Below are 15,089 nucleotides of genomic sequence, written 5' to 3'. Positions count from 1 at the left end.
AATGATTCATTTCCCAAAATAAGCAGAGACGCTGTAATGGTGTACTGTAATGTGGAGCTTTGCGTGGATATATTGTATTGATAGTCTTTGAAGATCGACTGAGACCTATTTGGTTAACGCTTTATACATAGAGTTGGGACATTTTTCACTACTAGTTTATCACATGGAAAGTCTAAGGGCCAAGACACACAGCAACATATACGGCGATGCGTCATCGCGGGTCTTAATTGATTGCAAATATATCTAATTGGAATAGTCAAGCTTGATTAAAATTATATATTATATTTTGAAATCAAGTAAAACCTACGTTGCCATGTGTCTTGGCTTAGTGTGAGGCCTCAGTGCCAGCGTTCGGCGCAGCGTTGAGCGTTCTGCGCAACGTATAACCGTATAAATGTATAGCCAAAAAAAGACATTGTCTACGAACATTTTCACACACGGTTATAAATACGTTTGAGTTGCGCAAAACGCTCAACGCTGCGCCGATCGCTGCCACTCAGGACGTACACTTAGGCTCAAATTTCAATTAATCAATGATTTTATAGTAATTTTTAAATGTTTTTAAACCCAAAACTGAATAAGACCTCATAACCATTGACTAAAGCTTGATTGAATGGCTGATTACTGCCAATATCCATGCGAAGGTTTTTAAGATACTTTTGCATTGAGGGTCCATAATGCAGCAATACCACTTCCAGTCTTAAGCGGAGGACATGAGCCTCCGCAAAGTGAAGATTATAATAACCATTTTTGAGGTTATTAGCAATTTAGTCATCGCTCTAGACTAGATCAAAAACACTAACATGACAATTTTATCAAACGAAGAGTTCAACCCACGTTCGTGGTCTCAGAAACGCTATCGAGGGACGAGAAATAGAATCTAATACCAAAAATCAATTATAATATTTTCATTTGTATGTAGGAGCATGGCCATGGCTTGCAGTGCTGGGGTACAGATCTCAAAGAACTCCTGGAAAGACTCTCTGGCAGTGTGGAGCGACTCTTATTACCTCAAGACACGTGATTACAGCGTCTCATTGTATACATGGACATGAGGATACTATGTGAGTTTATTTTTACAGATTTATACGACAGTGTTTTAAAACAGAACTATGTACTGATCTTTTCTAGGATGACCGTTGGCTATTACAATAAATAATTGTTATAAGAACCATACCGATTCCATGCGCAATGAAAATATATCACACTGTGCACGAAAATGCTATGTTATGAATATTTGGATCCGATTGTAATCATTATAATACATCACGTATTAAACAATCATTACTTATAGTGATTCATCAGTATTTCCCAGTTTCCGGATATGTATCCGACGCTGGACAATGGCTTTTTAGTTTAAAAATGTTAAAATTTCATTAGTACGTCCAAAATATTATAGTATTAATATTGTATGTAAATATTATATTTTAGAAATACATATAAAAACAAAATAATAAAAGTCAATTGCTTGCATTAATTGCACGATGGCTGTGAGGCTTAAACGTCGGCCTATAACGCCGTGGGTCCCAGGTTCGAATCCTGAGTCTGGTAAGTACGCATATTGTTTTTCAATTTGTGTATGAGTCAGAGTATGGACATAATAGGTTGAACAAGTGGCTGACATCCATTTCTCGTAAAAACAAAATCTGTTAATACAAACCTCCACTCTGTGGAGTGGTAATTGGACAAAATAGCGTACACAATTATTATTGTGATGCTAGAAAAAAAATTCACCTGTCAACTTATTGAATGTGGCGATATGTCATCACTGCGCTGTATGCATCTGTCAAATTATTATGAGATTATCATATCATTTGTTTTCTTTCACGACCCGATTAAAATAAAAGATTCATTTATTTTCGTGTCAGCTTATTTTTCAAATTTAAGATTTGCGTTTACGTCAGGGAATAATGGGAACTGAAATACATAACGGGTAAGGCGATAGCAGGCAACCGACTCGAGTAAGGAAGAATCCGGGTTAAACTTATACACGTGTCAAGAATACGTTTTACGTCGAAAACTGAAAACTGCTCTCGGTTTGCATAAACGCTCATTTAATGTTGATTTACACTATTGCACGTGCATAATGCTTGCTTCATTTTCATAGGACACTCACACATTCAAAACCCTGCATCAAGATGCGGCGTATTCAATAAAGCCTATCGGTATTCTATTTATTATCTGTTCTGTGGTTTACGTCTATCTCTATCTCTTTTCATCCACTTTATCCCATTTAATACGTATTCTTCTTGTCTTGCTCTCTCCTACATATTTAAATAATAATATATTATTTCCTCTCATGCGTTACAGATAAATCAATGAAAATTTAAGGCTTTGTAATAGTTAAAATAGGTAAAGGAACTGTACTAATTAGTGTAGACTTTTTGTAATACAAATTAAATAGCTGCAGATATCATTATTTTTAAAAAAAAATCATTCACCTTAGGAGTTATTCTATTGTATTTAATATTAATCAAAACGTTAACAAGAAGCTTAGATTTGTTGTAAATTTTAAAGCATTTTTGGAAAACAAAGAAAAAAAAATATCTTAATATTTTGGACCTAATAACTATGCAAAATTCTTAATATTTTTTTTCGAGGAATTAAAAATAATATGTTACAACAATAAATTGTAAAAATATATATTTGCTTATTGAAGAAAATTTTTCATATAAACAGATTGTCTAATAGCAGAATTAACATTTCGAAAACACTTACTTTGACAAATAAATGTGTTAGTTAGTTAGTGGCAAGCGTTTTATACTGTTTTCTGGGTGACAATGTCTACATTAAATTTATAGAAAGTCCAGTATCCAGAATTCATAGCCATCCCATATTCATCAAAACATTTGCCCTACCAATATTTATTTTAATAATTAATTAATGAAGTTCTCCTCGCTAAAATGTCTATAATATACCTATATGGAATGAAATGCAAAAATCAAATAAAGTATGTATAAATAATACTTAAAATACTAAAAATAGTACTTAAATCAGCTTTTCCGCATATTACTCAATTTCGCACTTGGCTTGTTTGTATTGTGTCATGTTTTAATGTACGTGTATACATTTTTGCAGTACACGGTTTTAAATAAACATTTTCCATATATGAAATCTATAAAAATGGATAAGAATCTATAAAACATGAATATATTATTATATTTACGAATATGAATATTCATTGTTTGGCATATGTACACATTACTTAGCCATCGACATTATATAAAGATATCCATTCAAACATTTTTAAAATAATTGTTTATGTAAACAAAATATTATAATATTTGAAGTGGTGAGGATTAAACAGGTAGGTACACGTGACATATAATCAACACATATAATAAATACAAGATTTATATTATTATTTAATAATTTTATTCCAAATATTTGAGTTTGTACCAATATCCCATAGACGTGATGTATAAAATGACGTTATTAATTTTAAGCATATTACATTAGAACGTTTTGTCTTGAAGGAAATATTACTATATTTCCATGGGATAGTAATAATATTATATGATTTGAGAACCAGCGCATCTATTCTATATACAAGACAGCTATCGGCCGATATCGGCAGCTATCGAGGGTAATTTTTCATATTTTTGTATCGGAGTAGCAGTTACAATAAGTTAGTTGTAATTGTTACAATAAGTGCTATGTTTTAACAGCACCTCTCCTGGCTGTGCTAAATTTTAGAGCGAGATAGATAGTTTTGACAGCTTAGAGTATTTAGACGGCTTACATACATTGATATACTACTGGATGAATCATATGCTTCTTAAAATGACACCCGATTTTCAGCGAGTCGGTCTTTGTTAAAACTTACTGAGTAAGCCCGGTCTAGCTTGCATCTTACTCTAACTAATAGTCAGCGCATGACGACTTGCTCTGTCTGTTTTGCGTTGCAGCACCCTTAGGTTCAATATTCCAAGAACGCAAATTTAGTTTTACAGCCAGGGCAATACGGGTGAAATTCGGGAATCCATGTTAACGGTCTTAACGCATTATAACTACAAGGAAATATTATAAGACGATATTCGTTATATCTTTTGTGGTACATTTTTAAAATGACACTTGTATGGGAACTGCTCATCTAGTAGTATATCAATGCTTACATATTATAATAATTATAATACTTCGATACGAACGTATAAAAAACTACCCTAGATTTATAGCTACCGATAGCAGTCTTGTGTATAGAATAGATGCGCCGGCCTCATTTACAAAATTATAATATTTGTTATTTTAGAATTCTATAATAATTGTAGGTATGTCGATTTTGTCAAATTAGTTACATAGTAATATGCTCTAGGATTTTCTTAAATTGTCAAATCCTCAATTTACAGATGTTTCGTTTAAAAATTCAAAATTCAATTAAATATCTTATTATTACTAAATGGATTCTCAGGTATTCTAATATCCCTCTATCGTTTATTGGATTTAAAAAACAAATGACGCAAAATTTGTAAAAATATGTCAATTGTAAATAGCTACGTCAACTTGACGCACAAAGACGTTTTAAATTTTAAATAAAAAGCCCACACTGACGTTATCTATTTGCTTACCTACGTATGTAAGAAATAAAAAATCATGGTGAGAGAATATGCCGTCAAGTAATTTTAACATGAGACCGGTTTTTGAGAAAAATCATATTATTTTATTACGGCTTTTATGGCTTTTATATTTTAATGAAATCAATTAATTACACAGTTATAATATACAAATTTATGATCATTCATTAGCCAACAATAAACGACACGCGATTCTCAGAGCTATTTCTATGAAGGATGCAATAAATACAATCGTATCTTGTACGTCATTTACCTATTTTTATAAACACACGATAAATAAATTACAGAGATGAGCAGGTAATAATATTTAAGTGAACAAGTCATTTTACTTTTATTTTTTATGCTAGAGTCATTGACCACATGATAAGTTTAATCTCGAATCTTTCAGATACACATTATTTGTCCTGATATATGTAAGCCGGTTCACTAGTAATTCCCGAAATATCGAAGCAAATTTAGCATTATCATATTAGTACCTACCTAATATGAGATATCATAATCTTATACCCTGTTTACACGTGCATGGATGTACTGCGCACAGTAAGAAAATGTATTATCCTGCAGTTGACAAGATTGCTTGCATAAATCAAACAAGATTGGAAGATTCCAAATAATTGTGATGATTTATTCCGCGCAAGTAAGATTATTTTCGATCTGCGCCTGCGCAGTAGAGCGATAAAGAGCGAGATAGCGATAGAGAACATGCCGGTAAAAAAACGAACTACTCATTTTCAGCTCCGATTTTCAATACGACCTGTCAGATAGTAGTATAAAATGACAACCTCGCGTCTCGCTTACTCTTGAAGAATGAGATTGGAGAGACAGTCAGCACTTTTACCTGTAAACAGTTATTGTCATGACAGTTTAAAATAAGCAAAATTGCTGACAGTAATTCCATGCATGTGTACAGGCGCTATTACCTAATATTATGATACAGAGTGTGTTTGTTTATTTGTTTCTTCTAATTTTGAATGTTTGGCATATATTATGTAAAGCTATATGGATTTGATTTTAATTTAATGTTCTTTTGTTTGACTTTCATTACTGTCAGAACTATTACTTTCATTTGAAAAATCCTACAAATTTATCTTCATGTTGAAAAATCTAATTATGTAAGTAGTAGGTATTATTGTTGTGTTAAGAACGATTAATATATATCGATCACCGAAGCAACTTCGTGCGAAGTCGGGTACTTCAACTAACGGTACCTATATTAAACAATGTTCTTTTGTCTTATAAGTCAATTTCTTATCGTTATTTTCGTGTCGGGATAAATTTAATATTCTTTGAAATATTTTTTTTTATAGTGTTAACTATAAATTCATGGTGGAACTGCTATTTGATTAATTATTTGTAATTAAATAAAACACAATTTACTTCTTGTACTTCTTCCACTTTTTAATTAAATTTGTACCGCTTTCATCCTCTTCAAGGGGACATTATCAACTCTATAAAATGATGCTTTATTTAATTACAAATAATTAATCAAATAATTTATTTTTAGCGCAAGCCTAACATTTTTAAAAATAATATTTTAGTAATATAAGCTAAACGAATTTTTAAGAATAGCATTTTTTTACCATGACCGAACCTAAGAAGATCATTATGGGCCTCCATTTTAAATAACTTAATTACATTTTTAATTACAATTTTGCTTATATACGAATCTGTTAAAGCCAAAAATGGGCCTCATCGTGAATCGATTTTCAAATTAAATTATGATACTCGTAGTTGATAGCGTTGTTCAAGCGTGACTCTATTCATGATGATTTTCCAGATTATTTTTTTGACCATGTCTGATTCTAATACGATCATATGCGCCTCCACATAGTGTAGGTTTGTATTTACAGATTTTTGTTTATAAAATAAATGGATGTTATCCACTTGCTCAACATATTAGATCCATACTCTGACTCATACACAAATTGAAAAACAAAATGTGTACTTGCCTGACCCAGGATACGAACTTGGGACCCACGAATCTATAGGCCGACGCTTAAGCCGCGCGGCCATCGTGAGTGTGATGAATATACACTGATTTTAAATTTTATTATGCAGTAGGTATAATACATTTTAAAAATTTCTCGTAAAAATCTGTTAATACAAACCTCCACCCTGTGGAGGCCCATATGATCCTATTAGGATCGGACATGGTCAGAAAAAAATGTCATTGATATACGATAATATAAAGTTCGTTTGCTCTCGCTATAATATGTAATGAATAAACTGGGGGGCTCACTGTATTAAAGCCAACTCATAAGTCCTAAAAATAATATTAAAAAAAAACGAGAAGACGATTTTATGACGGAGTTTTGTGTGGTTATTGCGGTTTTATAATATTGTATAAGATTAATTAATGTAAGTTTAACGTATTTATAATACTGAAAATACGTGTGGCATTATATTAAAAGATATTTGCGTGTTTGCTTGGCGCATTCAGCTAAATTCTTCTTATTTTATAAAAAGGGAATTTACAATAAAAATAATACATTTAGATTTATAGTTAGTAATGGGCTGGCTGATACTTTCATGGGGTGGCTTTGGGGACTTAAGGAAAAATTCTTGCGAGTTGAGATTCTGATAACAACAAGGCCAAAAATAAACTATTTAATTTTTTTACATTAATTTATTATATGTTTTAATGATAGCAATATGCGGATAGGCAAATTAAAAATTATATGTACCACAAATTTTACCTGACCACTGATTCGACATTAAATCGGTTTCATTATAAATATTTAGGACTGCTAAATAATAACATTAATTGAACAATTTTTATTCAGTTAGGTGCCGTCCATATATTATGACGTCACACGATTTTGGCTATTTTAAACCCCCTCCTCATTGTCTCATTTCGTCACATAAACTTTTATTCCCTATCTATATTACGTCACATTTTTAACACCCCCCCAAAACGTTAAAAAACAGAAAAAAAGTTTAGAAATTAAAGAAGATTAAAGAAATTTTAAGTACAGCATTTTCTTTACCATTCCCGATCCTATTAAGATCATAATATATGGGCCTCTACAGTAGCAGATTATGTTTTTACGAGAAATGGATGTCAGCCACTTTCTCAACCTATTAGGTCCATAGTCTGACTCATACATAAATTGAAAAACAGTATGTGTACTGAGAGAGCCAGGATTTGAACCTGGGACCCACGACATTATAAGCCAACGCTTAAGCCGCGCGGCCATCTTGGTTTATCCTTAAATCCCCTATCCTTGATCCCCAATATTGTGTTTTCAGATCCTTTTGTATTTTTTGTATAGTTTGCGACGTCACATTCTCTCTAACCCTACTTTCCCCCTAGAGTTTCAACTCATATATAGGCGACACCTTAGCCGAGCGAGACATGAAACCGCACCCATCGGATTCTGGCAAAGCCGTTCTCCGAAGACTGTGATTATTAGAATTAAATATATTTTTTTGTGTCATCTAAAGATACTTGGTGCGGCTTGGAGAGCTGGACCTCGAGAGAGACGATGATGGAGCGTCACCAATCGACGTTCCTATTGAGCAGTTAATAAAGCACAAGGATTATAACCCTACCAAGTACACCAACGACGTCGCGCTGGTCAAAATGGTTCAAGATGTAACTTTCAATCGTAAGTATTCAAAGTATTGTATTGTTTTTATAGTTTTATCATGCATAATGAGTATAATGACAATGGAAAAAATACCTACCTATACAATAATGAATTGTCACTATTTAAAGTGAAGTTTATTCGATGTCTGGGCGAAAGCATGTATTTTACCACGTTTTTATTAGCTCTTATTCTTGTTTGTCCAGTACAATTTTTTTCTTGTTTGTCCAAGATTTGTATTGGACGATTGAAGATTTTTAACTAACTTTCCGACTAGCTAGACATTTGAAACATTTAGAATATATCAGAACTCGACGACAATGCATTCTTTTAATACTTTTATCCATATTAAAGCAGAATTGAATTCATTTTCAGTTAATTCTGTTTTGTATGGAAAGTTGCAACTAAATTATTAATATATACGTGCGTAACTATGGAAATTAATATGAAATGTCGAAATGACATTTCATATTTTTCTTATGTCTTTATTTCAATTATAATTCAAACAAATAAATTGCTATTTATTAGTCATTTTCTTTTTTAATACTTTATAAATAGTAAATAATATTCTACATAAGTATTTATAAAACTACTGTTGTACCCCGTTTACACGTGCATATATTTACTGTTGAAAGTAAGTATTATCGCGGCCATAACAAGAAAATGTATAGGTAAACATGTATTTCCTGCAGTTGGCAAGATTGCATGCATGAATCAAAAAAGTTTGGAAGCCTCTGAATTTTCATGCGACAGTAGGGATTTTTTCGATCTACGCCTGCGCAGTAGAACGATAGTGGTGAACCTGCCGGTAAAAAAAACGAACTATACTAATTTTGAGGTTAACCGATATTTATCACTTGTCAAATAATACCATACTATGACAACATAGCGTCTCGCTTACTCTTGAAGAATGACGTTGGAGAGACAGTCAGCATTTTTAGGTGTAAATGGTTATTGTCACGATAGTTTCAAATACGCTCTATTGCTTGCCAATAAATCCATGCACGTGTACAGGCGCTATTATGTTCTAAAATATTTTACGCATACAAGTACGAAAACAGCTGTGTCTAGGATTACTGTAAACAGTAGATTTGTTAATAAATTTGATACAGTAAAAATAACCGTAAAATGTATCTTTTACAAGAAAATTTCGGCAGAAAATGGAAGAAACACATTTTTGTTAAAGCAGTGAAAAGGTGGGTGAATCGCCCTTTTTCGTACGAGTATCGTACCACAAGTATTGAATTTATTGTCATGTAGGCATAACAATTGTCATTCAAATTCATATTGAAACTTAAAGCTAATATTCGCTTGTTATAAATAACATGGCATATTCTGTATTATATTATGTCCAAACTGCTGGTATATAAAAAAAATGCTATGTCCAATATTAAAACATATAAAATATCATATTTGTTATAATATTTATTAAAAATTCTTTCCAGTAATATCTGAAAATTTAGGAGCTATCACTATATAAATTATCTATATATAATATATTTACTAATTTTTTAAAATTGTTATAGCATTGATGACACCCGTCTGTCTTCCAATATCTGGTGACTTGAGAGTGAAGACTTATGAAAGAAATAATCTATTTATCGCTGGGTGGGGAGCAATATCCTTCAGTAAGTATCCGTTTCATGGAAATCTATCTACATTTCTGATAATCCTTTGTTTAAAATACTTAATAGGTATAGCGACAATAGTGATTTTATGAAGGTGAAAGTAAAATAATGAAAGTAAATTTTTTCAGAGGGTCCAGCTTCTTCGCAATTATTGGAACTGATGATTCCCGTAGTGACGAATGATCAATGTAAGGAGGCCTACTCTAAGTTCAAGAACCAGGTGATCGACAAGCGTGTGCTCTGCGCAGGATATGCGGCTGGAGGCAAGGATGCTTGCCAGGGAGACAGCGGTGGACCAATCATGTACCCAGATGTAAGATTTTTTTGTTATTCATTTGTCATTGTTATAATATAAGTAAACATATTCGGATACCACTACTTACACCATTACGACAGCTATCAAAATAACTAAAGATTAGCCTTGTTTGTTAATTTCACAATGAATGGAAGTGTTACTGAATACTATAAAATTAGGTACCTACACTGAAAGTTAAATTCAACTACTAATAACATATTATACAATTATTAGGTCCACTAATTTTTGGTGAATAAATATTATTTATTTAGTTTTTACAGTAGATAATATATTATTTATCTATGGTGGACAAAAAATTATATATTTATGTTGCCTTTTCTTAAAAATGCGTTTTTAAAACTATTTGAGAGACATATTAAGTATGTCAACTGTTATTGGCGATAATTTAAGTGGACTGTAATTTATAGTTTGAATGGGTAGGGTGCACCTTGGAAACTAACTTTTCTCGCACTATTTGAGTCTCAAGTAACTCACAAACACACTGTTATGATTATGTAACTCGGGCTTTGGAGCGCACGGTATGTACAGGCGCGGTCACCCTGTATGTCTGTGTTTATTGGTTGTGATTAATTTAATGTTGAATGTTGTTAGTTTCACTGTTGATATGGTGTTCAGGATATACATACATTTGGAAGGCTGTGGGTGAGATTTTTGAGATTATTGGCGCAAACGGTACCTAATTAATTTTATACTGCTAAAAATTGATGTTAAATAATATCTACATACTTACACTAATTTACTAAATTAAAAAAATAATAATGTTCAGAATAGAGTTTTATGTAAGTATGTACTTTTAATAATATTATTTAATTTAGTTTTATTATTGTACTAGGATCACTGAAACATTATTTATTTTTCATACGTGCTCTCCTGTAAAGTCGATAATTTTGACCTGTTTTATCCAAACAACACAAATTTATAAATTCATTCATTTATATATAATACGTCAATGATCTTAATAGTGAATTAAACCAGAAGGTATCAGTTAGCAACAACTGGCGGTTATTTGTTTTTGTATTTTCTAGTTTAATTTAAAGTTCGTAGTAATACTTTGTATTGATAGCAATCGTAACTATTAATTATTTATTATTTTTATTCCAGTCCATGCCTGGAACTGACCTGATGAGATATTACTTGGTTGGAGTGGTGTCATATGGATTCAAGTGCGCCGAACCAGGTTTCCCAGGAGTCTACACAAGGCTGACTGAATTCATCCCTTGGATCGAAGAACAAATTAATGTGTAGATAATAAGAAATTTTCACATAGACTTACAAGTGAATACTTAGCTATATTAAAAATAAATCATATATATATTTTTTAGAAAGTCTTCCATTTAGGTATTATAAGATTCCGTAACTCAATTATAGACGTTAGAGGTTTGTAGCCTCACATATGAAAAACTTTTCCCCAGTTGTGACAGTTAGAATATTATAAAATAAATATCTATATTATTTCTCAAAAAGTGATAATGCGAACAACCTTCGAACAAAGTTTAAAGATTAAAATGGTTTGTAAGAATTTGTAAATATGATTTACAATATATTATATTTCAATTATAAACATATCCTCATTTTGAATACAAAAGAGCAGCATTTATTTTTTGTAGTCATCACATGGTGGAGGCAGTGAAAAACACATTTTCATATCATAAGTCGTTATAAAAATTAGGTAGATGATAAGAAAATATTTATTTCACATGGCAATATCATAATATACATTTTTGTATTAGATATTATTAGCTAAATAAATAGTGTTATATCCAGTATTATGGAATCAGTTTAATTATTATAAATTATTACAATGTATATTTTTATAGCGAATAAATTATTATTTATTATTAAACGTCCGTTTTTTACTTTCATTTTTCAGTCTCAACCATATTTATTTTAACAAAAACACATTAATAATGTTATTATACAAAAATAGTATTTAATTTATTTCATCATTTTTTTTTTCATAAGTTACACAATTTATTTTGTTATAATATAGACAATATCAAGGCTGCTACATCATAAGCGCTATTAATTTTTAAGTTATTAGCTATCCAGGTTATAGAAAAAAAAAATTATATACTTAACATATTGAAATTATAATTACTATTTACATTTAACTATTTTTATAGTAAAATTATCAGTCTAACGTTATAAGGAACTTTTGACTCGAATTATTTTGCTTATAATAGTCGTACAATTATTTATTACTCATAGTTAGCTTGAAATGTTATTAAAACTAATGTGTTTAAAGAGGAGTGTAGTTTTATAAGGGGCACCTAGCGGCAGAATATGAAATATATATATTATCCATTCGACGTTAATGAAAAACTATGTTAAACAGAACATTTTTTTACTTATTAGATGTTATCATTGCTAAATAACAAAAATGGATTAAAACTTAGAGAGGAAACGGAAATTCAATGACATGAATAATCATAAAAATGTAAAAATAATATTTTGAAAGCTTTAAATTTTATAATACTTTTTAAATTTTGATTTTTTTAAATTTTTTATTAATAATTTTACATAAGTAGACTCGTATGAATAAAATAAAAATATTTAAAATGAAAATTATTAGTAAATTGAATTGAATTAGTATTCTGTAGCAAGATGTCCCTGGTAGCACTACAGTACACCCCGCTTAGCCTCAATGATATCTTAATCATAAACATATGATTACCTATTTGATTATCTACAATATGAAGCAAATATATGAAGAGTAATATGAAATATGTACAATTTAGATTTAAATAACTATTTACATTGGTATATAAAAATAAGCCTCAATATATGTAAATACCATTAATGTATTGTATTTTAAGTGAATATAAAAAGGAAAGACGAGAATTAGTAGAATATTGTAAGTATTTGATTTATTTTAAAATGTGTTTACTGGGAATGGCCCTTCGGTAAATTAGATAAATGAATTTGATGTAAGTAAATAGATATTTAAATTATTGTTATTAGTAAACCTAAAATAAAAATCGACAGTATTTTTTTATGATATTTACTGTATTGTTTAATAAGAATTAGTAGAAAAAAACTAGAAATCATAAATAAACTGTGAGAAATATTAAAGGCATTCACAATAATTCAGTTCAAAACAAAAGTTGTAAATACATTTACAAAATCACAATAGATTGTTTTATGATTTTGTGATGAATAACTAGTTTACAGAGGAGTCAAAAAGTTATGATAGTGTCTACTTTTATATATCATGGGTATGGATATTTAGCAAGGTGGGTTTAATGGCTATTAAATAATTATGTAGATATTAAAATAATATAAAATTATATTCGATCCTTCAACAATGAAATTCACGACATTTAAAAAAATAGTTTTCAAAACATACAATGTTCGTGTGATTTTTATACAACGTACTTTTGGTTAGGTTACGTTGCATATAAGTATTCAAATTTAATGAATTTTCCGCGTGGACACATAACACTTTTTGTATTACATTATTTCATTAACCCTGGAATGTATATTATTATTCAATTATGGGTTTAGATCTTCTGAATTATTATTTACAAATAAATGTTTTTTTGTTTGGACTTCACATCATTTGTTTTTATAGTATAGTCCATAGCACAGTAGGTTTTATGGGTCCAATAAATTGTTATAGCAGATCGAAAAATATTTTTAAATAATCAGATAATTGAAATCAGTGTTTAATCGTCTACTGAGTAGTCCTTTCAATTATATCGAATAGTCCTTGCTCACTTTTTAACTTGCGATATCTAAGCGATGACTACACCCGAGCCGTTCTCAAGCCATGTCCTTCCAGGTCACTAGTTGTTATTATCTAATGGCGATGGGCACTCTCTCTTAGGGAGAAGGGTCCTGTGAATGGCAAGGGCTGGATTTGCAACAGCAATGATGTGATCGCCACTCGCGGCGACGATGCGTACCCGGGCGTCTCGGCAGGCGCCAGAATTCTCTGCTTCGGTCCTGTTTACATCGTCAGGCTCCTGGAAAAGTTGGAATTTAGTTAAGAGAATAAAACATTAAAGTTTTACAATCACTTATAATGTGAACATTGTTTTGTCAAGTGTATCAAAAGAAATCCATATAGTCATGTGAAGTGGTTCTTTCTTGTCCACATCCATCACACTAAGAAGTGGCGTTGTGACATCGCTGTACCAATTTCCACAAGATTTGGTGAAGATATCGATTCTTAAAACTTTGAGACTGTTCTTTCAAATACTATCTCAATTTCATACAGCAGCACATATCCGTTGAATAATCTACATTTAGTCACACAGAATACTGTGACGACTGGAAACCCCAATATAACAAAATTGTTGGTTGCAACTTCACCACGATCATGCGGAAACCATTGCAGTTAAGTATTTTAACTAAATTTATAGATTAGTATCACATTTCATTAGTCTGATACCGGCGTCGTTGCCGACTCTTTATCACTCTGTAATGTTATACGTATTGCTAGTATATAATGGTACTTGTGCTTTCCATATCCTTCGATACTTGAGCATAACAGGGCAAAGTATGTAAGCAGGCTAAAGGAAAATGTGCTGTAAGTTGTCAAGTTTGCGATGGATGGGACAATAATAATCCGAGAAATATCAGCCGACGGTTCAACAAAGTTCATGATCAAGAGGGTTGCTTAGAGAAAGCAAACTAGAGTAGATCGATAAAGAGGTTGACTTATTGCGTTGAATAAAATTGTAGCATGACATAATGTGGTGTACTAGTGTGTGTCCGGTAACTTGTACGTATGCAGTTCACCGTATTACACTTCACCGTAAAATGTTGTATCGGGAATATATATCCAACCTCTTTGGGTCGTATAGTACTGACATAAAATTCATGTCTAAATAAAATATGGTTTTTGTCCGCTTACACTTTACAGGAAGCCAGCAGCAAACAAATTTTGAAAATAGCCGATATACTTACTGGATTATTTGTTAGGTTAGGTTTTCATTCTTGGATTCATGAATTTTGCCAAAATCAACTATGAAAATCGAATGTT

The 15,089-nt window shown here is 31.2% G+C and overlaps 2 protein-coding genes across 3 annotated transcripts in view; one reads left to right on the top strand and one right to left on the bottom strand.

The window, feature by feature from the left end:
* Window positions 1–11,924, top strand: part of LOC147065735 (venom protease-like) — a 50,488-nt gene extending 38,564 nt beyond the window's left edge. For both annotated transcript variants that reach the window (XM_085956749.1, XM_085956748.1), the window contains exons 5-9: window positions 923–1,064; window positions 8,016–8,179; window positions 9,685–9,786; window positions 9,915–10,099; window positions 11,204–11,924. In XM_085956749.1, the coding sequence (XP_085812875.1) occupies window positions 923–1,064; window positions 8,016–8,179; window positions 9,685–9,786; window positions 9,915–10,099; window positions 11,204–11,347 (737 nt within the window). In that variant the 3' untranslated portion in view covers window positions 11,348–11,924. The remainder of the gene's footprint in view (window positions 1–922; window positions 1,065–8,015; window positions 8,180–9,684; window positions 9,787–9,914; window positions 10,100–11,203) is intronic.
* Window positions 11,925–13,188: 1,264 nt separating this feature from the next.
* Window positions 13,189–15,089, bottom strand: part of LOC147065734 (NGFI-A-binding protein homolog) — a 64,773-nt gene continuing 62,872 nt past the window's right edge. Inside the window, exon 9 of the mRNA XM_085957282.1 lies at window positions 13,189–14,067. Within this exon, the coding sequence (XP_085813408.1) occupies window positions 13,888–14,067 (180 nt within the window). The 3' untranslated portion in view covers window positions 13,189–13,887. The remainder of the gene's footprint in view (window positions 14,068–15,089) is intronic.

This window comes from Rhyacophila brunnea, unplaced genomic scaffold (assembly GCF_057557595.1).
Source record: "Rhyacophila brunnea isolate RB1 unplaced genomic scaffold, BYU_Rbru_1.0 scaffold_6, whole genome shotgun sequence".
Lineage (NCBI taxonomy): Eukaryota > Metazoa > Arthropoda > Insecta > Trichoptera > Rhyacophilidae > Rhyacophila > Rhyacophila brunnea.
Note: the sequence above shows the minus strand (reverse complement) of the source record. Positions and strands in the feature narration are given on the sequence as shown.